The sequence below is a fragment of the Prunus persica genome, chromosome G1 (assembly GCF_000346465.2).
Source record: "Prunus persica cultivar Lovell chromosome G1, Prunus_persica_NCBIv2, whole genome shotgun sequence".
Classification (NCBI taxonomy): Eukaryota; Viridiplantae; Streptophyta; class Magnoliopsida; order Rosales; family Rosaceae; genus Prunus; species Prunus persica.
The window spans coordinates 31,881,880-31,904,771 of record NC_034009.1 but is presented as its reverse complement, the minus strand read 5'-3'; the positions used below and the strand labels follow the sequence as shown (position 1 = coordinate 31,904,771).

Genomic DNA, 22,892 nt, shown 5'->3' with positions numbered 1-22,892 from the left:
GGGTATCAAAGTAATTTAATAATTAATATTAAATTCAATAAGGCAAACTGTCAATTTTTGGATTTTTTTTGAGTTTGTTTATAAAAATTCAATGGTATAGAATTTATCTATAATATTAGTGCTGAGAATGGGAATATCATTAAATCTCTCAAAAAAAAAGAAGTTACATTCTTTTAATAAACCACTACCATTTCTTAATAATTGAACAATAGGTAGAATAATTACTTGTAAGAATTCAGCAGCATCCGTACTTATTTCCCGAACATCAGCCTTTAAGAAACCAAAGGGAAGAAGAAGAAAAAACACTCAAACAAATTCATTTCAGAAATTGTTTTCCACTTAAACAAACAGAAGCAGAGCAAAAACTCACATTCAATTTGATTACTAAGCATCGGCATCGCGATCGATAAGCTTGGTCCGACCGGCATCGCGGGACCTGGACTCGAGAAGCCTGTCGAAGGAGAGATCGATGTGGAAAATGAGGGGAATTGGAAGAGGAGGGACATGGAGAAGAGAGAGGCACGTCTGGGGGTGGGGAGGGTGGCTGGGTTGACGTGACTGTGGAGGTGGGTGGGGAATGGGTAGGGCTGGAAGGGAGGGGCAGATCGGGAGAAGGGTTTGTTTTCTTTTTACTTTTAAAAAAATTATATATTCAATTTAAGATTTCTAATTAATATTTTCTTCCAATTAAGCAAAAAAAGTGGGCCATATAAATGACACGTCATCACTTAACGGATTTTCTGACGGTTAGTTTAACTGAAGGTTTGAATTGGTCAAGTTTGAAAATCAAAAAGTGTAAATTGATGAAATTGTAACTCGAATGTCTATATTGAGAATGATCCCAAACATTCAAAGAGTCTTTTAATGTCAGTCCTTGATTATATTACCAAATGAGTTTAAGCTGGGTTTATTTGAATGCCAAAATGGGTTCAAACTTCAAACTAGAGTGCATGCATGCCATGGAAATGTAGCAGAAGGCTTCAAATGGTATGATCTACCAAAGTTGTTATAATGTAGAACAGATGACTGAAGCGATAGAAGAGAAGTTGGAGTTTGACAGTTTTACCTCTACTATCGCTTCAGTCATTTGTTCTACATAATGTTCAGACGACCATAAATACAGAAGGGTCAATATTTCAATTTTTAATTTATAAATAAAGAAAAATAAAGGAAATGATGACCTTGAGTGGAACTGAAAAGAGAAAATGGAACCATTCAGCCAAATACAATACAGGTGAACTCAAGGAACGAAATGAATCTTAATTGGGTCATGTAACCAACCAAAAACCAAATAGAGCAACCATTTGGAAGTTAAAAGTGTTTTCTTAAACAATTATCAATAGATCGTACTTCCTAGAAATATTAATAAACCAAGCAAGTGGTGGATGAAATGCATGCAGCACAGCAGCAGCTTGACTGTGACTCAGAGACAAGTATGAGTTGTTCAAATGGGGAAGTGACTTCTTTTCTTTGCGCATTGTAAAATCCCCACACAGTGTATCTTATCACATTCCTAATAGGGAACATTCTCACGCTCACTGACAGAAAAGTGACCCTTGATCATGCACACCCCAATATTATTTATTTTTTTGCTATATATATATATATACTAATATAGCGCCGATCTTAGATAGAACTTGTCTGTGGAATGTGTATGTGGATCCTACCGCTTTTGACCAAAAGTCAAATCAACCCCTCACTACATTCCCCTCTCTCTCTCTCTCTGCCTACAGTTCATGGTACTCAGAAACCGTATAAGTATACACCCACCACCAACTTCAATCCAATTCCCTTCTTTTCTTATTCCTTCCCACGTTCCATCCTTTTCATTTTATAAAACACAAAAAGCAACTTCTTTTCCTAAAGCTAAGCTTCCCCTTTGCTTTGCCACAACAAATTCTCATCATAGTCACCACTCTCTCACTCTACACATTACACTCTCTCTCTCTCTCAATTGCCTTCCTGAGAATTGAAACTTGTTTCATCAATGGAGAGCATTAATCCAGTTCAGCTTTTTCTTCATCTTTCTGTAATACTGGTCTTGATAGACCTTGTTTCTGTTTCTACAGCTGAACAAAGTGTTTCGTCGATCAAGACTGATGCAGAAGCTCTTCTCACGTTCAAAAAGATGATTCAGAAGGACCCAAATGGAGTTTTGAGAGATTGGCAGCTTGGCAGGAATCCATGCACCTGGTATGGAGTTACATGCTCTATGGGCCGAGCAACTCAGCTTGATCTCACCGGGTGTTACCTTGTGGGGACAATCTCTTTTGATCCCTTGGCTTCTCTAGATATGCTCTCTGTCTTAAAACTGCCAACGAATTCATTCAGTGTAAATTCTACCTCTTTGCTTCAGCTCCCATATGCTTTGAAACAGCTTGATTTATCTTTCAATGGACTTTTTGGTGTTGTTCCTGAGAATCTTTTCTCAAAGTGTCCAAACCTCGTCTTTGTAAACCTTGCTTTCAACAATTTGACAGGTCCTCTGCCCAAAGATCTCTTATTGAATTCTGACAAACTTCAGACTCTCGACCTTTCTTACAACAATCTAACCGGGCCAATTTCTGGTTTGCAAATTGAGAAATATTCTTGCCCTTCTTTGCTGCAGCTTGATTTGTCAGGAAACCGTATAACGGGTTCCATTCCTATGTCTTTGGCAAACTGCACCAGTCTCAAAACTATGAGTTTATCATCCAATAATGTGACAGGAGAAATCCCAAGATCATTTGGGCAACTCACCAGTTTACAGAGATTGGACCTTTCTCACAATCAGATCACTGGTTGGATACCTCCCGAGTTGGGAAATGCATGCACTTCACTTGTCGAACTTAAGCTTTCATATAACAACTTTACTGGTCCAATTCCAGCAACTTTTTCCTCATGTTCTGTGCTGGAACTTCTTGATCTGTCTAACAACAATTTAACAGGTCCCCTACCAGATTCTATCTTCCAGAATCTCAGCTCCTTAGAGAGCTTGCTGTTGAGTAACAACATCATCACTGGATCACTTCCAGGCTCCATATCAGCCTGCAAAAGTCTACAGGTGATAGACTTGAGCTCTAATAAAATATCTGGTGTCATCCCACCAGACATATGCCCAGGAGCCTCCTCACTCCAGGAGCTGAGAATGCCAGACAACCTCATTGTTGGAGAAATCCCTGCTCAACTATCACAATGTTCTCAGCTGAAGACAATTGATTTCAGTTTAAACTATCTCAATGGCTCAATTCCAGCTGAGCTTGGGAAGCTGGAGAATTTGCAGCAGCTAATAGCATGGTACAATGGCTTAGAGGGAAAAATCCCACCAGACTTGGGAAACTGCAGGAATCTCAAGGATCTTATTCTCAACAATAACCGCCTAACTGGTGAGATCCCAGTTGAACTGTTCAGATGCAGTAATCTCGAATGGATATCACTCACAAGCAATAAACTAAGTGGCGAAATCCCGAAAGAATTTGGCCTTTTGACAAGACTGGCTGTTCTGCAACTTGGGAACAATAGCTTGGGTGGGCAGATACCAGGAGAACTGGCCAATTGCAGCAGTTTGGTTTGGTTGGATTTGAACAGCAACAGACTCACTGGAGAGATCCCACCTCGACTTGGGAGGCAGCTTGGGGCCAAATCCCTGAGCGGAATTCTCTCTGGCAATACTTTGGTGTTTGTACGGAATATTGGGAATTCCTGTAAAGGAGTAGGAGGTTTATTAGAATTTGCCGGAATCCGACCTGAAAGGCTTCAGCAGGACCCAACACTGAAGACTTGTGATTTCACCAGATTGTACTCTGGCGCAGTCCTGAGTCTCTTTACAAAATACCAAACGCTGGAGTATCTTGATCTTTCTTACAATCAGCTGCGTGGGAAAATCCCAGAAGAAATGGGGGACATGATTGCATTACAAGTTCTTGAGTTATCCCACAACCAGTTATCAGGTGAGATTCCTGCATCACTTGGCAAGCTCAAAGATTTAGGGGTGTTTGATGCATCACATAACAGACTGCAGGGTCATATCCCTGATTCATTCTCCAACCTATCTTTCTTGGTTCAAATTGATCTGTCCAGCAATGAATTAACGGGCGAAATTCCCACAAGAGGGCAGCTCAGTACACTTCCTGCTACCCAGTATGCTAACAACCCTGGACTCTGTGGGGTTCCATTACCTGAGTGCCAGAGCAGCAATGACCAACCAGCCACCACTCCAAGTGACCAGGATGCAGGCAAAGGAAGACGAAGGCCATCGGTTGCATCATGGGCTAACAGCATTGTCTTGGGGGTTCTGATTTCTCTTGCTTCTGTCTGTGTTCTGATTGTGTGGGCAATTGCCATGCGCACAAGGCGAAAGGAAGCAAAGGAGGTGAAGATGCTTAATCGCTTGCAAGCATCCCATGCAGCCACCACATGGAAAATTGACAAAGAGAAAGAACCCTTGAGCATTAATGTTGCAACTTTCCAAAGACAGCTGAGGAAGCTCAAGTTCTCCCAACTCATTGAGGCAACCAATGGCTTCTCAGCAGATAGTCTTATAGGGTGTGGAGGTTTTGGAGAAGTGTTCAAGGCAACGCTGAAAGACGGGACAAGTGTTGCAATCAAGAAACTTATACGGTTAAGCTGCCAAGGTGACCGCGAATTCATGGCCGAGATGGAAACTCTGGGTAAGATCAAGCACAGGAATCTTGTGCCCTTATTGGGTTATTGCAAAATTGGTGAAGAGAGGCTGCTAGTATACGAGTACATGGAGTACGGAAGCCTTGAAGAAATGCTCCATGGAAGAACAAAGACACGTGACAGGCGGATTCTAACATGGGAGGAAAGGAAAAAGATTGCAAGAGGTGCAGCAAAAGGACTCTGTTTCCTCCACCACAATTGCATCCCTCACATTATACACAGAGACATGAAGTCAAGCAACGTGTTGTTGGACAATGAAATGGAAGCAAGAGTTTCTGATTTTGGGATGGCAAGGCTCATAAGTGCTCTTGACACCCACTTAAGCGTAAGCACTCTAGCAGGCACTCCTGGTTATGTTCCACCTGAGTACTACCAAAGTTTCCGGTGCACTGCAAAAGGCGACGTTTACTCATTTGGGGTTGTCCTGTTGGAGCTTGTGACTGGAAAACGCCCAACAGACAAGGAGGATTTTGGGGACACAAACTTGGTGGGATGGGCGAAGATGAAGGTGAGAGAAGGGAAACAGATGGAAGTGATAGACGTAGAGTTGCTTTCAGTAACCAAAGGAACTGATGAAGCAGAAGCTGAAGAAGTGAAAGAGATGGTGAGGTATTTGGAGATAACACTGCAGTGTGTAGATGACTTCCCATCTAAGAGGCCTAACATGTTGCAGGTGGTGGCCATGCTGAGAGAGCTTATGCCTGGATCAACAAATGGAAGCAGCAATAGTGCTTGAAAGTTGAAACAGGGGAGGGAGGGGAGTATGTTTCTTGTACGTTTATCAGTATCATCATCATCATCATCATCATCATTGTAAGAATATAATGTTTGTAAGATTTGTTGCTCAGATGGATATTAATGATTTTCTTGTACCTACTCTGCAAATCGTTATTTTTTTCTTTAGCTATACCATACATGTTGACCACTGGCTAATTGGAAACAAGCAATAGAGCATAGCGGCTTAGAATTTGCAAAACTCACTGGGCTAATAAGAACCTTTTTTTTGGTTACAAGGAGGGCCGAAGCCAAGAGAAAACCAAAAAGAAAACTACACTGGGACAAGCCTAGCAGTGGTCATCCTAACAGAGTCATATGCCAAGAGGCTTACAACAGAGGGGGGGGGGGGGGGGGGGAAGATCAACAACATGATAACCCAAACTGGAATTTTGACCCATATGAGCCATATGGTCAGCAGTAAGCAAGAGCATGTCTTTGCAACTATCGATGAGGCTAGAGAGAGGGTGACTAGCCCTAGTCTCTCCACTAATTAAGGAGATAGCAGTAAAAGAGTCACACTCCACCTTAATTCTTCAAATACCTTCATTCCACGTAAGGAGTAAACCTCTGAAAACACCCCATAATTCAGCTTCAAGGATTTTACCACACCCCAAATTTGTAACAAAACCCTTGATCCACCCGTAGAGTCCCTTATGATGCCTCCAGCACTAATAGATCCCATCTCACCCATACAACTGCCATCCGCATTAATTTTAAAACAGCCAGCACAAGGAGGAGACCAATGTAACTTAAGAATTTGTTTGGAAGTCTTAGAATTCCTGGAGCAGTTAACCACCAGCCACTCCCTAAGTCGAGTATTCGGGTTGGAAAAAGGTCAACGTGTAGGCCCGCCATGTCTTGGGCCTATTTCAAGTTTAATTCGATATTTCTACTTAGGATTTTGTTTTTATTTTTTTAATTAATATGAATAATAAATTGTATATTAACGGTTCATTCCTAATTATATACTCCGTGTACAAGTTTTTATATACCATTATTATTAACCCTTTATGATTATTATGTTTTGTATTTGTGTTAATCTTATATAGTTATTTGTATTGATCATTGTAGTTAACGGTCTTCAGATTTGAATTATGAATGGAATTTATCGCATTTCTTCATTATCAACTTCGTAACTTTTTTATTTGGAATATGATAAGTATCAAAGTTTCATTTGTCGTAAGAAGGAGCCCAACAAATTTAAGGGACAATAGTGGCTGTCTTTTTAGTCACTGTAAAAGGAAATGTAACTCTTGGTTGAAGCCAATATATTTACTGCCTAACGTAAAAAATTAAGTACCTTAGTTAGCGGAACATCACCTCCTCCTATTTCCTTGATTAATTGATTTATTATCCCATTTGATTACAAAACCAAAAACAACATGAGTTGTGTCCATACGCCACAATTAAGAGAGAATAGCTAGATTTATTGTTGACTGCTCTTTTTTTTTTATTAATTTTTTTATAAATATCGGACGCCACAATTAATAGCGTGTTCATATTTCCAACCCAAAAAAGTAAAATTCCACGGCATTGAATTTGAAGGCAATCACAGCGCTTGTTCTGAGAGTCCTGTCCTGTGCCTGATTTTCCTCTTAACCTCTCTCATCGTCCTTGCAGCTGACTCAAATACTGACCATGCCTTGCATGTCAAGATTGGGTTCAAGGATTTCAACTCCTACCAGTGTCTCCCTCTCTTATTTAATTACCCTTTCCTTTCAGGATTATTATTTTTATTATAATAATTGTGTTCGTCTGTCTGATTCTGATTTAACATATATATGCTGCAGGTACAGTTGTGATTGGACTGGCCTACACATCATGGTCTTGTTCTGTTTGAATTTTATGGTGACAAGGTTGGTTAATTAAGCTCTCCATCATCTCTCTATGAGTTTTATAATTAATATTAATTGTTGGATGGTTGCAGTTGCATGCAGCAGAGGCGGATCCATTAAGGCGCAAGGAGGTGCAGTTGCACTTTCTTTCGCCGAAAAAACCATTGTAAGTGCTTCAAACTGCTCCTTTGCTGAATTGGTGTACAAATTACCTTATTTCCACTTTCAACATTTAAGTAAATGTCTTTGTCCTTTTACTTTAATTTATTTTTATATTACTCCATTTACTTAAGTTTACAATGTAAATAATAAAGTACCCACTATTTGGATTCAAATAAAAATACTAGAAAATCAAATTCCTATCAAATCAAAATATGAAAAATCGGTTTTAGTGCAAAATACGATTTATGCTAAAAATGATGGCTCATTAAGTCAATATATACTTCATACTAAAATCCCATAAAATCAAGTTTTTTTATTTAATGTGTAAGGAATAAAAGCCACCAAAAATTATCTTGAGAAAATGATTATTCCGAAAAACCATTTTTCATACTTAATCAATTTTGCACCTCCGCTAAAAAATTTCTGAGTCCGCCACTGCATGCAGGTTATATCATCACTGTTGTCAGCAACGGGAGTAGGTGCAGGATTTGGTGCTACTTCTGATATTAAGCATATCATGGATACTAGTTTTGCGCATCTTTCGTTAGATGACTATCTATCAAAAGTTGACAACTTCCTTCCTCAACCTGGCAAATCTCTCCGCAAGCTTCCTACTCATGGAATTCTTTTGCATCGGAGCATCATCCGTCATGTCATCTTCATCTTCGGCACTGCCCCTGACCCTGCCCCTCCCCAACAAACAAAACAAGTAAACACCACTGTGACCGTCAATCAGACTGAAACCGGAACTTGATCTTAATTCTACTATAAATGCCCCTTTATTTATTCAAAAAAGTTTGAGTCACATATCCCTGTATGTATGTATGCATGTAAAACTTTCAATCAAGTTCCGGAAGTCCAGTCCACGCAGCAGAAACACTTGGGCAAGCTCAAAATCTTGTTGGGTTTCTGAGTCGTTTATTCGAAAACTTGGGCTAGCTTGAGCTCAAGTTGTGATTTTTGATACTTGGGTTGGGTCTAAATTGATTTAGAATCTGACCCAGCTCCAACTTGGGTTTTTGAGAGGCTGAGAGAGAATATCATATCATCAACTATTTATAGAAACAATTTTGAACAGATTTTATGCCAAAAAAATTATCTGATAGAAAAAAGAAGAGAAAAAGGAATCTGTAGGTACTGTACAATGAATGAATGAATGAATGATAATTTATTGAGATGCAAGATTATAATGCTGGTGCCCTGCAGCTAGCACTGAGTGATAGATCAAGACGAAGACTAGACCCCATCTACATAAATAAATCCGTCCCTGCATGCCATGCCATGCCTACACTGCTACAATACATTAACCCAATCACGCATGATATTATTTCCTGCCCCTATCACCAATATGCATAAAAAGCAAAGGATGGTCCACACTGCGCTATACAAATTTAGTGGTTTACTGAAACTAATTTCATCACATTGTATTCTAAAATTGACTTCCTTCCTTGGTGAACTTACCGAGCCATATACAACTAGAAGAGACCTCATGTCTTTTATGTGACACTGCATCTGTTACCATATTTGCTTCTTGATAGGTATGATGATGTTTTCAACCCTAGTTGCATACCCCCACTGTCGCTATGGTATTAGAGTGGCAATATTGGAATTACTAACTCTAGTTTCAAACCCCCGCCGTCGCTATGGGAGTTGATGATTTTTTCAACCCTCATGGAGGTAGCACCACCGACTCCTTCTCTCCTTCTCAACTAACCATAGCCGAGTTGAGTACCAGGAGGCTCAACTCCTACTGATGTAGATTTTGACCTCGAACCCGATCCTGAATCAGGATTCTATTTTGATGACCCCAACCCCGACCCCAACCTTGAGTACAACGACGACGACCCTGATTCTGAATCTAACGACGACCCAGACCACAATTCCAATGATGACCCCAACCCCGAATTTGTCTTTATTTCAAACCCAGATCCCGACTTCGACTCCGACTCCGGCCCCGACTCAGGCTCAGATCCCGATTCGAATTCCTACTAAACTTGTATCATATGCATCTTCCGTTGCACAGATTATGACTTCCCAACTAACGTCCCTGACACATGGACGAGATTGCTCATATTGTGGTGATCCGAGACACACTCGTGAAACTTGTTTTAAATTGTATGGCTACCCCGAATGGTGGGCTACTCTCAAAGATTGAACACAACGCGATATGACCACTAATGGTACTGGTTATGGATTTCATACTTCGGATAAGATTGATTCCAGGAGCTGCATAATTGATTCCGGTGCAACTGATCATATAACGTTTGATCCTGATGATTTTCTTAATACTACACAACCCCTACGAACTTGTATTGCTAATGTCAATGGAGTTACTTATCTTGTGATAGGGGATGACACTGTTGCACTCTCATCATCTCTCTCTCATTGTTTAATACTTTACTTGTTCTATCTTTATCCAATAAATTATTGTCAGTTAGTCAGCTAGTTAGCTTACTGAACAATTGAATTATTGTGTACTTATTTATCTGAGTTTTTGTTTGCTTCAGGATATTCACACTAAGGAGATTTTTGATCGTGGTACCAAGAGAGGAGGGGTTATATTATGTAGATGACTTCAGTCCCGGCATGGCTAACAGTGTGACGCATCCCTTTTATAGCAAACAAAAGCAAATCTGGTTGTGGAACCGTCGATTGGGACAACCATCTTTTAGTTATATGAAGCATCTTATACCAGATTTATTCACAGGTTTCAAGAACTTCGACTTCACATGTGATACTTGTATTTTGGCCAAAAGTCACTGTGTGCCCTATCCGTTCAATACGAACAAGTGTACTACTCCGTTTACGTTAATTCACTTTGATGTCTGGGGACTTTCACCTATCACTGCTTATTCTGGTGTTCGGTGGTTTGTCACATTTATAGATGATTGTACACGAAGTGTTTTTCAGTTTTCAGTCCTTCCATAAACAGATAAAAACTCAGTTTAATGCTCAAATTCAGATTCTTTGCTCAGACAATAATGGAGAATTTGTCAATCATGACTTTCAGACTTACTTTCAATAACATGGAATTATCCATGAGACGACTTGTCCTCAGCCACCGCAACAAAATAGTGTTGCTGAACGAAAGAATCGACATCTTCTTGAAACCGCTCGAGCACTTCTGATTGGCGCACATGTTCCTCGCCATCATTAGGATGATGCTATTGTCACCGCAGTTCACCTGATCAACCACATGTCTTCTGGTGTATTAACCTTTAAAACTCCTTTACAAGTGCTTGCGCAACACAGACCTCTGCCCTATGTTTTGGTACTCACACCACGAATCTTTGGATGTGTGGCTTTCGTTCATCTCCACAAATATCAACGTAGCAAACTTTATCCTTGTGCTATTCATTGTGTTTTTGTGGGTTATGTTATGCCACTCATCAGAAAGGCTACCGCCATTATCACCTTCATACCTGACGTACCTATGTCACTTTGGATGTGACCTTTCTGGAATTTGAGTTGTTCTTCCATGACACATCATCCCATTCTACGCTTCAGGGGGAGATACAAAGTGAAGAGCAGAATTAGAGCAACTTAGAAAACGAACAAATTCTCCTCTGTACAGAAATGATTATTTGCCCATTAAAGTTTCGTTGTATTATAAATATGACCTTCTACAAGGAAAAGAATACACAAAAAAATTTCACAAACAAATGTTCTCTCATAGTTCTCATATTTTAACAATGTTTTTTATGTGACAATGCATATGCTACCATATTTGCTTCTCAACAGATATGAGGAATCCGAACTTGTTGAAAACCTTGAAGTAATTCATGTATGTCTTGAACAATTAATTTAAATATCCACGGAACCTGTGCCTTGTGTAATGGAATCTCCTTGAACTATAGCTTTACCCTTTCCAGAGTAGGGTGGTTTTGTTTTTTCATCTCTTGTTGGGGATACATATGGATGAAGATATTAACTAATTAAGACATGGGACAAAGCCTGAAGAAAGATATTTTTTCCCTCCCCAACTTTTTTAAGTAGGGAATATACATATTCGTCTTACATTAAGTTTTAGTTTTACTTTTTGAGTGGGCAAAGGCAAACGAACAGTGACTTTAGCAACTTTTTGAAATTTTTTGTAATTACTTTTTTTCTTCTTCTTTTTCTTTCTTTAATATCTGACTTGCTGTAAGGCGAAATGGAAAGTTCCATCCACTCGCTACCCTCCGGTTGATGTCGGAAAAAGGTTTTGTCTCTATTTATCTAAAGATGCCACCTCCCTTCTTCATATACAGTGCTCTCTTCGTTTGTATACAGTGCAACAAATATCTTTATTCAAATTTTAGGTATTCATTTCAAGGGTGCTCTCTCTCTCTCTCTCTCTCGCGTATAAAACTTTGATTAGTCAAAGGCTACATATAATTTATATATATATATATATTTTAAAATTTTCATTAGAGATTTTGATTTGAACACCAAAGATAAAGAATGAAAGTTGATATTCGTAGTGTTAGCGGGTGACTGTGAAAGGTTAAAAAGCAAATTGAAAATGGAAGATGCCCGTAACACGCAAGAGGTAAATTTTGAAAAGAAAGCCTCCCTCCCTTGTCTCTGCTAACCATATGCGGATGGATACGGTAGCTAGCCAATCCACTAGACATCCATGAAAAGTAAGGCAACATTAAAAGGTAGGAAAGAGGTGCACGTGGCCCCGAGAGAGAAAGAGAGAAAGAGAGAGAGAGAGAGAGAGAGAGAGAGAGAGAGAGAGAGAGACAAAGAGAGAGACAGAGAAAAGCAAAGGTAAGAAGAGGAGCGATAAATGGAAATCCTTTTGGAGCAGCTTTGGTTTGAGTTGGCTTTTTGCTTTGGTTTGAATGGTGTAAGAAAATCAGCAACCACACGCACTTTTTCTGAAAATCTTTAACATTAAATTTGAGTCTTCCTTCAGCTCTCATCTCCTTGTTATTGGGCCTATAAAATTAATGAAAAGGCACTGTGCTGCACTGCTGCTGCGCAGATGACTCTGATAAAGTTATATATACATGTATGTATGTATGTGTAAATATAACCACATACACACACACACATGAGTGATTGAGTTGTGTGTGTTGTTTATGTTTGACAGGGACGAGTGCCTGAGCGTAACAATTCCAACAGTGGCACTGAAAAACATGGTCTTCTCTTTTTCTCTCTCTTGTTTTTTTTAAAATAGCCTTTAAAAGGATTACAAATGCATTGAAAACGACCTCCCATCTTTCTCACACAGTTGACAGTACCCTCTTTCTCTATCTTTTTCTCTCCCCATTAATTCAATTTGGTTTCAAGTATATGTAGGTCAGCATCTCTGAAACTGAAAGGAGCTTTCCTATCATTTAGCAACAGGGTCCCAACCCCCACATTACATAACTTAATCCACCAAATTAACTTGCCTTTCTACGTATGGAATCCAATCCATTAATTAATTTAGTCTTCTTAACTATGGGCCGCTATAACCTAATCAAGGCTGCCATCTAATCTAAGTTCTAACATAATCATGCATGCTTATAAATCAGTCTCAGAACCAAGACAAATTAAGGGTAAGCTTCTAAGAAAAAGAGGGGTGCTTTTTACTTTTTGTCTTTTTCTGTCATGGCATTGTAGTGTGTAGTGCGTAGTGTGTAGTGCAGGTGCTGATAAAGTTAGGAATGAAATTATGACTTCCAACGAACGAGCGACTTAGCTCTTTTGATTGACCAAATGCTAAGCGCTATATACAATACAACAAAGTATTTTTCTTGAAATCACAAGTAATGCATAAGGTAGTACGAAATTAATGCACCACTGAATTGAATGTATAAAGCAAACCCAGAAAAGTCACTTTCTCTTTTTTCCTTCTTCTCTCTCGTAAGTTGTAACAAATGAAGATATATATATATATATATATAATAGATCAAAATATTAAATACAAGAACCCAATTACAACACTCCTCAACCAATACCCCCACAATGGTCAGAAATAAAGATCCCTACTCTGATAAAGCATTAATTAACTGATGAAAACTGAAAAAAGATTGTGAGACGTCTGTCTGTTTAGAAGATAAGCATTGCATGTGAAAACAATAAAAACGTGAAAAAAGTTACCAAACCAATTACAAAATATGGTTTAATTAACAGTATCGTTTGCTAGCAATCATAATCATGTGCCCGGTGGGGTCATTGATCGTGATCTCCTTCTCCTTCGGTTGTGGCGGAGGACATGTAACTCATGGCAAGAGAGGTCTCATCAGAGGGTCCCACGGCGGTGGTTGCAGAAGCATGGAAGTGTTGCTTGCAAGCTTGACAAGTGATTTGCAAAATGGCGGAGCTTATTTTCTTCATGGCCTGCTCTTTGAGGAACTGAGCCTTCTCCAGTTCAGCCAGGGCTTGTTGCCTCATTCTCTTGGCGTTGGTAAACTCCAGCTCAGCCATCTCTATTTGCCGTTTGGCTTCTCGCCTAGCGTCTTCGGCGTACGCCTTTTCAGCCATGGCCAGCTTTAACTCCTCGCTCGCGAACTCTTTCAACCTTGCCACTTCCAACGTGGGCCCAGCGCCGTCCATCTTCTCAGCATTTGAAGAGCTTCTTCTTATACCTGATGAACTGGGCTGGCTTGTTTGATCGTTCTTTTCATCACCGCGCTGATCACATGACGATGAGCCAATGGAAAGCTTCAAATGGGTTGCGTGTTTTTCGTCTAAATTTGGTGGGGAGGTAGTGTGGGTGTTGGAGGATGGAAGGAGCTGAAGTTCCAGAATATTGTTACGGACTTGTTGCTGCTGCTGCTGCTGGTTACAAGAACTGTGAGGATTATTAAGAGCATGCTCACGCTGATGATCGTGATGGTGAGTTGGGTTTGGCCGCAATGGGAAACCAGGCAAGACTTGTGGCACATTATTATTATTGTTGTTGTTGATGCTGAAATTGGTGTCGCTGGAGGGGCTGGTGCTCGATGCGGTTCGAGACGAGCAGGCCGGCTGCAGTGCCGCCTGGAATTCTGGCCGGACGACGTGTCGGACTGTGCAAGTGTCTTGGTGCTCTATGAAACTTTCCACTCTGAAATCACGATAAGGTAGAATGATTCAAACTGAATATATAGATCTATAATTCTATATACACACACACATTATCATGATTAAAAACATGGACTTTTCTTGGCGTCTTTACGAATTAACAAGAAGAAGATCGTTAGCCATAAGCCCTTCATATATATGATATATATATATATATACATATATGTAGGGTTACCAAGAAGCAAATGAATATTAAATTGATAGACCGGGAGTATCTGTAGTATGGATGATATGATTAGGTTCCTTAAATTAAAACAGAATACTAGTTTAATAAGTAAGTAAAAGAAATCATGTGGGGTACCTATATATATATATATCTATATATATATATATAAAGAAATAATTAAGTAAAATATAGTATGGCAGTTTTTGTATCAAAGATAGGTAAATATTGCCGGAAACTGTATGTTATTGGGAACTGTAGAGCTGCAGTAGAAGAACACAAAAAAGGCAATTAGCAAGCATGAGGATCGATGAGGTCATGTGCTACTGTTAGGAAACTGATTCATACAGTAATTGAAAGAGGGAGTGGAACAGAAGAATGCATACATGAGAAGCATGGTGGTCAGAAACCGATGCCATCAAGAACAAGAAAGATAAATCATTATTTTAAGAAAAAAGGTAGACTGTAGGATTTGAAGATTTGTTCTTATCTGTGACAGGTAATTAACATGCTTTTTATGGGATGAGCTTTTAGGGTTTGAACGAAAATGGAAGAAAGGTCATAACATTTGAATGGAGCTAGCTATCAACCAGTACACTGTATATGGTACTATAATGGCCTCTTGCAATAAATGATTCACAATAGAAAGCCTGACCGACCATGTTCAGATTTCAGATGATGATTTTGGCCTGGCTAGCTAAAAAGCTAGGCGCTTTTGAAAAAAGCATAATGATGATGGTAAATTGAACAAACCTGGAAAACACACGGCCACAGTCACAAGAATGTCCTCTGGTGCCACAGGTTTTGAGATGGGCTTTGTAATCAGATTGAACCGCATAGCCTTTGGAGCACTTGTCGCACACCCACTGCTTGTGATTGCTGTGTTTTCTTCTGAAGTGCTTCTTAATCCCAACAAGATCGCCCAGGGCGTGGCAAGGGTCATGGTGCAGACAGCTGGGCTCCGGGCAGACAAACACCCTTTTCTTGATGACCTGATCTTGAGCAATTTCTCTCTTTAGCAATTTCCACGGCACCTTGTGCCGTCGCCTGTGCATCTGCAGGTTCTGATCTCTCTGAAATCCTTGGTTGCAGATCTCGCATACGTACCGGTCTGATTCGAGCAAGGTCTTGGGAGACAGAGACACAACTTCTGCATCCGGATCTATAAACAGACGTGTGAATCAAACGATCAAAACCCCAAAAAATAAAAACAACAAGAAGATTAAAAATCAGAAGAGGGTTTGTGGGATATTGGAGTTGTTAATGAAGTTTTAAGTAAATAAATTACCTGGTGTGCCTGCTGGTCTTCTTTTTCTTTTGTGAGTGGCTCCTCCATTTTCTAAGGCATCATGAGAGGAAGAAGACGGAGCAGCAGAGGAAGAAGCAGTGTGGTTGTCCAACATGGGTGAATTTTTCAAGACTATATGTTGGGGGAATTAAGTAGAGAGAGCACTAGAATCAATCAATCCTTACACACACATGTACAGGGCGCTGCAGGTGAAGTTGGACTAGTGGGTTTCAGCTTTACTCTAATCTCTCCATTTCATATGTAGAGAGAGAGAGAGAGAGAGAGAGAGAGAGAGAGAGAGAGAAAGAGGAAAAGCTCTTGCTTTCTGCAATCAACTTTCTTTAAGCTTTAAGGCTTTTTGGCTAGCTAGCTTTTTTTTTTCCTCCTTTCTCAGTGAGCTTTTCTTTCTTTGTTTCAATGACCCCCCACCTTGAGCAGGTAAGGTTGTGGCAAGTCTTGTTTATAAAGCTCTTTTCTTCTACCTATACAAAAAAAAAGAGATAGAAAGAGAGTATAGGGAGATAAAGCATGTGTTTGTGTGTGTGTGTGTGAGAGAGAGAGAGAGAGAGAGAGAGAGAGAGAGAGAGAGAGAGAGAGAGAGAGAGAGAGAGAGAGAGAGAGAGGAGGTTGGGTTGGGTTTGGGGTTGGGATTGGGAGTGGGGGTTTGGGGCTGGCTGGATGGCTGGATGGCTGGCTGACCCAATCACACTGATGCTTAAAATTTAGAGCCCCACACACACACACACTGTACTCACACAGAATTAGACAGAAACAAAAAAACATCCTTCCCATAAGAAAACAAACAGTCATTATTCGTCACACTGTAATTTGCATGTATAAATGCAGGCCCAGGCAACCCCGTTCCACGTGAGTTCATCCACCCCCTCACATGACCACTCTAGCTATCTCTCTCCTCAGCCCTCTCTACATAAGTAAAAAACAAGAGGCAGAGGTAAAATCTGGGTTTATAAATTAAATTAAATGACAATAATAAGAGAAATAATTAAGGAGTTCCGGCACATGTACTGGTTTCATGATTCATGATGGCGAGCTAATCCAGATTAACATGTTTGTTGAAGCAGCTTTTCCTTTTCAGAAGGTAAAAGGTAGCACGATTAGTCATTTTCATCAGGGCTGGCTGCTGCAGTAATCATTTCTCTCTAAGTTTAATTTTCCATATTATTATTATATTATATAATAGTACTTCAAGACAAAAATGTTTGCCGCTCTGCATTGCATGCATATGCATATCACAGGCAGGATTTGGGATAATTTTTATACTCAATATTTCTCTCACCTCTTTTCTTTTCTTTTTTTTTAACTCCCCACCCCCCACCCACAAAAGAAAGTGACACTGAAATAATTACCATTAATTAATTTTAACAATTAATATTTATCAACATTTTGGAAAAAAGCTTATTAGCTCTTACCGGTCAAGAGAGAGGTCGAATTTCAACTTTATAGAAGAAATTGTTCATTTTAGGGATAACTCTGATATCAAATTAATAATTGATCGAAACTGAATGTATATCATCATCACTTTACATCTTTATGACACCAAAATACATATTTATAATTAATTAACTTTATATACATATATATATATATATATATATTATCCTTGGTTTACAAATCTAGCAAATGAGATTTGGACTTTCTCCTTAATGTATGATTGCCTAGCTAGAAACTGAGATTTCATTCTCCATAGTTAGAGCATCTTCTCATACAAAAAAGTTACTCAAGAATTAAGGGCCTGTTTGGTTTCTATCCCAAGAACAGTAAATACACAACAACAACAACAACAACAACAACAACAAAAGTGAAAACATACAACAATGTGAATCTTTTTTCTTTCTTTTTTTAAATATTACTTTTTGACAAATGTTCAGAACACACATGTCAAAATATAATTAATGTGTTCACAGAGATAAAGATGGAGTGAATTATATATATGTATATGATGGATGGAGGTGATGAAGGGTAGGGTTTTTAAGAATGAATAATTAGAAAAAAGGAGAAGATGCTTGCCCTACTTTATTATACTTGTTGAGTTGGAAAGAATGGTAGGATGATGGGAGAAGGATTCTTATCACATGGTGGCATGCATTGCTGCATCAAAAAAAGCAATCATCCCTCCCTCCCAAGTGTTCTGGATTCCAAATCTAATCACCTTTTCTTAAAACTAATCCCCTCTCTCACGTGGCAACCCAAGCTTTAAAAAATTCTGTTGACTTAGCCCTGAAGTCCAATTAATTATGTATATATCTTAACATCTATAGCTTTAACTTTACTTTTTTGAGATCCATTAATTAATTTAATTAATATCTGACGGAGTTCTACTTCCATGTCTCTTTTTAAAAAATGAATTTGAAATTTATAAATTCATTCACTCTTAATGAGATTTTGTTAGGAATTGCGTATTTAATTCACTTGCGACTTCAAATTAAGCAATGTACAAACATTAATCGCACAAAAAGATTTGAGTAAGTATATATACGAGGGAGATGCTTCAATAATTTGAAATTGATGATGAGTAGGGGCCAAAAAACCTTTGTGTTATTGCGCTGAGTGAGGCGTTTGTCTGGTTTAGCTGTGTTGGTATCCCGAGAAGTGAACCAAAGTTGGCATCTATTCCATTCTTTACTGTCACACTGAAAACCAAAAAGGAGACCAAAAAAAAAGTATTTAGTTTCAAATCGAACATGTTAGAACCCACAGTGTTAGCTATGATTAACATGCCCATGCATATCCATCATTTCTTCGCACTCAAGGCATAGGCCATACAGAAGAGACATTTGTTTGTTTGTTTTCTCCACCTTCATGGAACTTTCATTTATTATTTTTCGGATAAATCTGTGTGTTTGTGTTGTGTGTACAGTATATGCAATGCAATGCAATGCAATGCAATGCAATGAGAGAGAGAGAGAGAGAGAGAGAGAGAGATGTAGTGGGTAATGTCAGAGTCTGACAAGTTACTTGCCCTACGTAATAATAAAAACAGATTCATACGGAGAGGGGGAAGAAAAGTTACCCAAAAGGAAATGTATAATAATAATTAGAAAAATAAAGAAAATGACTACGGACTGAGTAATTTCCAGAAAGTGAAGCGGTCTTGGAAGCTTAACCCAAACTAGTACGCAGAGACAAATATACCCATGAACAGAAACTCATCCAGTTTAAGTTTTAACCGCTTCAACACTTACCCATTTGCTTTTTACACCGCACCACTTTCGTTTCTCTCTCTCTCTCTCTCTCTACAGGGAAAATGAAGCAATGATTTGGGTTCCAACAATACACTGTGGATCAGGGGATGCTTTCTTTGATCTTTGATTCCAACTTCAAACTTCGTTTGATTTCTATACTTACATATCTGCTTTAAAAATAAGGTTTTAAGTTGGAATGATCATGGTGGTCAAAGTCAAAAATAGCAATTATCATAGTGCAGTAAATAGTGCACTTATTTGAATCTTTCTACCCGCCTCTCTACTCTCCCCTGATTTTCAGAAGGAAAACGTTCATATCATGATCTTACTAAAAAAAAAAGTTAAAAATAAAATTTGGTGGTGTAGAGCTTTCCTTTGTTTTTATTTTAATTTTTGTTAAGGGATAGAAGTCAATAAAAAGTTGTTGCCGTTGGAAAGATGATAGGGGGAAAAAAAATTGATCCTTGCAGTTGAAGGAAATGTTTCTCTTTTTAGGCGTGCAACACTCCAACAACCAACCACAAACATAAATTGGGTGCTCATCATCCTCGACAAGTTTCTCGTTTTATTTAGCCCTAATTAAACGAAATGGTTGGATGTTTAATTAATATATATTGATAAAACTTGATCCAAAAACCTTGGTTACAAATTGTAATGGGGTCAAACATTTCTCTTTCCTTTTCTTTGTCGATATAGAAATGAAATTTAATAAATTTCCCTAAGTGCCCGTTTGACATTTCTTATTTGGAGTGATAAGTGATTTTTTTTTAAAAAAATTTTAAAAAATGCCAAACTACCTCGTTTAAAATAAGCTTTAATTAGTTTTTTATTATTTATAAACATTTCTTATTAAGAGGGACGATAATATAGTAAATTCACACACACTATATATATGCTAAAACTAAAAAAGTAATTGCTCAAAACCACTATACAAGTTGCTCTTTTACGAACAATCACACCTGAGATAAGTTTTTCATTTCAGTTTAATGAGATGGTCGTTTTTGGTGTGTTGTGCTCTCATAAATCAATTCATTTTTAGTGTATTATCGCAATCGGCCCAAAAGAAAATTAGTACAGTGTTATGTTAAGGCCCAGTAGTGTGGGTGTCTTCGGCCCAAAATAGATATAAGTTGATATATTGGATTTGGGCCATGAAATCATGAAAATAAATAAATAAATGGTAAAACTCAAGCATGAATGATGCTGCAATTAACGTATACTTGCTAAATTATTTGACTTATCTGATGTTGTTCTTGACAGAGTACATAACATCTTCCCAAAATAAAAAGGACATAAATTAATGAAACATAAACAATGATGACAGAATTAAAGGGATGGATCATAATAAATAAAAGTAATATTGGTTGCTACTTGCTACTGCTGCAGAGCTATGGAGAAGGCAAAAGTATGATTTCTCCTTCACATCGATTGCAGAGAAATATATTAGGCACTTGTTCATTGTTTGGTATTCGAACACAAAGCGTATGCTGCCTGACTTCACATATATCACAACCCACCATTCTCTCCCCATCATCTTCCTTGGCACCACAAGGGCAATCCACAACATACTCCCTCCGCCCACATTCATACATCTCCTGTTTTACAAGCCCTCTCATATCTTTGTTGCTTCCTTCAACCACAATCTTCTGACCCGCCTCAACCAACCCAAAAATCATATCTGTCCCCTTCGCATTCTTCAAATTTCCAATTGCTTCCACCACAAACCCCCTCAATCCCCAGTAAATCTCCCTGAAATTCCATTCCACTTCTTTCTTGAGCTCGTCAACTGTCGCATTGTTCTTCAAACTGAGGCACTCGTAGGGTGGCAATGTTGCATTGTTGCTTATAATCTTATTATAGTTTTGATCATGATCAATCTCTTCGTCATCGGGGTGTGTTAGCACCACGGTGCAGTAGATGTTTGACTTGCCTTGAAGGCCTAGTTCAACCTCCATAGGCACCTCACCACAACAATAATCCTTCACAAGGTACTTGGAGTCAATAATGATCCTTACAGCCATTGGTATGGCTGAAAAGATCCCTGTGCTGAGCTTCTGGTCTTTGAGGATGTGCTTGTACAAGTAGAACATGTCCTTCATTAACTGGAATTTCGAAATCTTGTACCACGCAGCTTTCATTTTCGGATTGTTCCTGAGCAAGCCATCTTGGTTATTAGGGGACACATGATTGGAGATATCTTCCAAGCAATACTCAAGAACTTTAGTCACCGGGTTTAAGGTGCGGCGAACCAGGTAATTTCCCACAATGTGGTTCCCCAACGACTTCAACACGAAATCTAACAACCCCGTGTCGCCTATATAGGCACGAGCGGCGTCCCTCACTTCTTGCCTAGACACCCACCTAAACTGAGCCCTCTTCAAGGCCTCCACAATCACCCGAGTCGCCATTTCAACTCTTTTCGGGGACCATCTACAATTTGTTTCCACCAACATTGCCGGGTTATAGGAGGAATCAATGCATGAATTTTGGTCTGTGGGCGGCAACCGGGACTTGAGCTCTAGCATGAAATGGAAAAGGTCACCAAGAGTGACCAAAGAATTGTCTGACAGAGTGTGATACCTTGAGAAGATGAGAGGAATGTCATGGTTGGAAGTGGCAAGATGGTCGTGGATAAGCAAGCATAAGGGCATGCCTTGTAGTGCTTCAATGGCTTTTTGGTACATTTGCTGAGTGACACAAAAACTTGCACGCCCGAATTTGTAACCCCAACGACCAAACCATGGCTCGCTGTATGCTACTCCATGGATTAGCCTCAACTCCATGCCTCTCTTCTGTGAAACGTCATTCAAACTCACTTTCCTATACGTACCAAATATAATACACTATTGTTCATTCTTTGTTTAGGTAAAACATAAAAAAGATTTTCAGGTAAGATATTATTACGTACCTTGCTCGCAATCCGGTGCATAAACGATCCCAAAATTCAAGGATCTGGTGTCCAGCCAAGTCGGAACCGGTTTCCAGCCCATTGACACACAGCAAATGCCCGAAGCCGTTAGAGTGAAACACACCGTGCATCATATGACCCTCTAATTCCACTAAACTTTTGGATGAATTTCCCGCATTCCCATTAATTGCCGCGGTGCCCCCATTGCCAACGGAGGAGGAGACTTTGGCACCTTTGCAATTCAAGCAAGCTGCCGCTGCCACCATTGTGTCCGCAGAAGGCAACACAAAGTGGTACTTCTTATTGCAAACCATATGCTGCCCCCAGCCTGAGCTATATACATATCATGGAATTAATTAGCCAGCCATCATATATAGCTAGCTACCTACCACCATATGATTATTAGGCGAGACTCAGTAAACATGGTTACAAATAACAACACACACTCTCTTTCAAATTAAATTAAATAGAGCTAGATCGATGGAAGGAATTAGAACTTTACCGACATATTGGCATTGCTTGCAATGGCGATTGAGCGATGCCTCGATAGGTTCTTCAACGACAAAGAGCACGACATGGGCAGGAGCATGGCGATGGACTTGAAGCTGAAATGACCAACACTTCATTCCAGTAGAACTAGTGCTGCATAGGCTACCACCCTCCACATGCCCGTATTCAAGGAGGGCCTTTACATTTTCCCTAAATGACGACCCAACAAACCCAACTGGGTACCCATTTTCTCCGAAGCTCTTGAACCTAAACACCCTCTCACCTCTCTTCCTCTTCTTGCACCCACTAAAGTCTAAATGGGACGTCATTGTGTGTTGGGTGTTAGCAAGGATCGGCCAGGACA

General features: G+C 39.3%; 3 protein-coding genes across 3 annotated transcripts; 1 reads left to right on the top strand and 2 right to left on the bottom strand.

The window, feature by feature from the left end:
- On the top strand, positions 1,802 to 5,569 carry LOC18792107 (serine/threonine-protein kinase BRI1-like 2). The gene has a single exon (XM_007224830.2). The coding sequence runs from the start codon at positions 1,988 to 1,990 to the stop codon at positions 5,396 to 5,398; it is 3,411 nt and encodes a 1,136-aa protein (XP_007224892.1). The 5' UTR covers positions 1,802 to 1,987; the 3' UTR covers positions 5,399 to 5,569.
- LOC18792692 (protein SHOOT GRAVITROPISM 5) lies at positions 13,442 to 16,483 on the bottom strand. The gene is made up of 3 exons (XM_007225671.2): positions 15,929 to 16,483; positions 15,394 to 15,802; positions 13,442 to 14,460 (listed from the first exon to the last, which is right to left on the bottom strand). The coding sequence occupies exons 1-3, from the start codon at positions 16,041 to 16,043 to the stop codon at positions 13,584 to 13,586; spliced, it is 1,401 nt and encodes a 466-aa protein (XP_007225733.1). The 5' UTR covers positions 16,044 to 16,483; the 3' UTR covers positions 13,442 to 13,583.
- On the bottom strand, positions 20,520 to 22,857 carry LOC18788859 (PHD finger protein MALE STERILITY 1). The gene is made up of 3 exons (XM_007226282.1): positions 22,542 to 22,857; positions 22,040 to 22,367; positions 20,520 to 21,951 (listed from the first exon to the last, which is right to left on the bottom strand). The coding sequence occupies exons 1-3, from the start codon at positions 22,855 to 22,857 to the stop codon at positions 20,520 to 20,522; spliced, it is 2,076 nt and encodes a 691-aa protein (XP_007226344.1).

Excerpts from the sequence above, each read along its gene's own strand:
- LOC18792107 (XM_007224830.2), top strand. The coding sequence starts at position 1,988 with ATGGAGAGCATTAATCCAGTTCAGCTTTTTCTTCATCTTTCTGTAATA.
- LOC18792692 (XM_007225671.2), bottom strand. The coding sequence starts at position 16,043 with ATGTTGGACAACCACACTGCTTCTTCCTCTGCTGCTCCGTCTTCTTCC. Across the intron at positions 15,803-15,928 it reads AAGACCAGCAGGCACACCAG|ATCCGGATGCAGAAGTTGTG; the intron begins GTAATTTATTTA and ends GTCTGTTTATAG. Across the intron at positions 14,461-15,393 it reads TGTGGCCGTGTGTTTTCCAG|AGTGGAAAGTTTCATAGAGC; the intron begins GTTTGTTCAATT and ends TCGTGATTTCAG.
- LOC18788859 (XM_007226282.1), bottom strand. The coding sequence starts at position 22,857 with ATGACGTCCCATTTAGACTTTAGTGGGTGCAAGAAGAGGAAGAGAGGT. Across the intron at positions 22,368-22,541 it reads CAAGCAATGCCAATATGTCG|GCTGGGGGCAGCATATGGTT; the intron begins GTAAAGTTCTAA and ends TATATAGCTCAG. Across the intron at positions 21,952-22,039 it reads TGCACCGGATTGCGAGCAAG|GAAAGTGAGTTTGAATGACG; the intron begins GTACGTAATAAT and ends TGGTACGTATAG.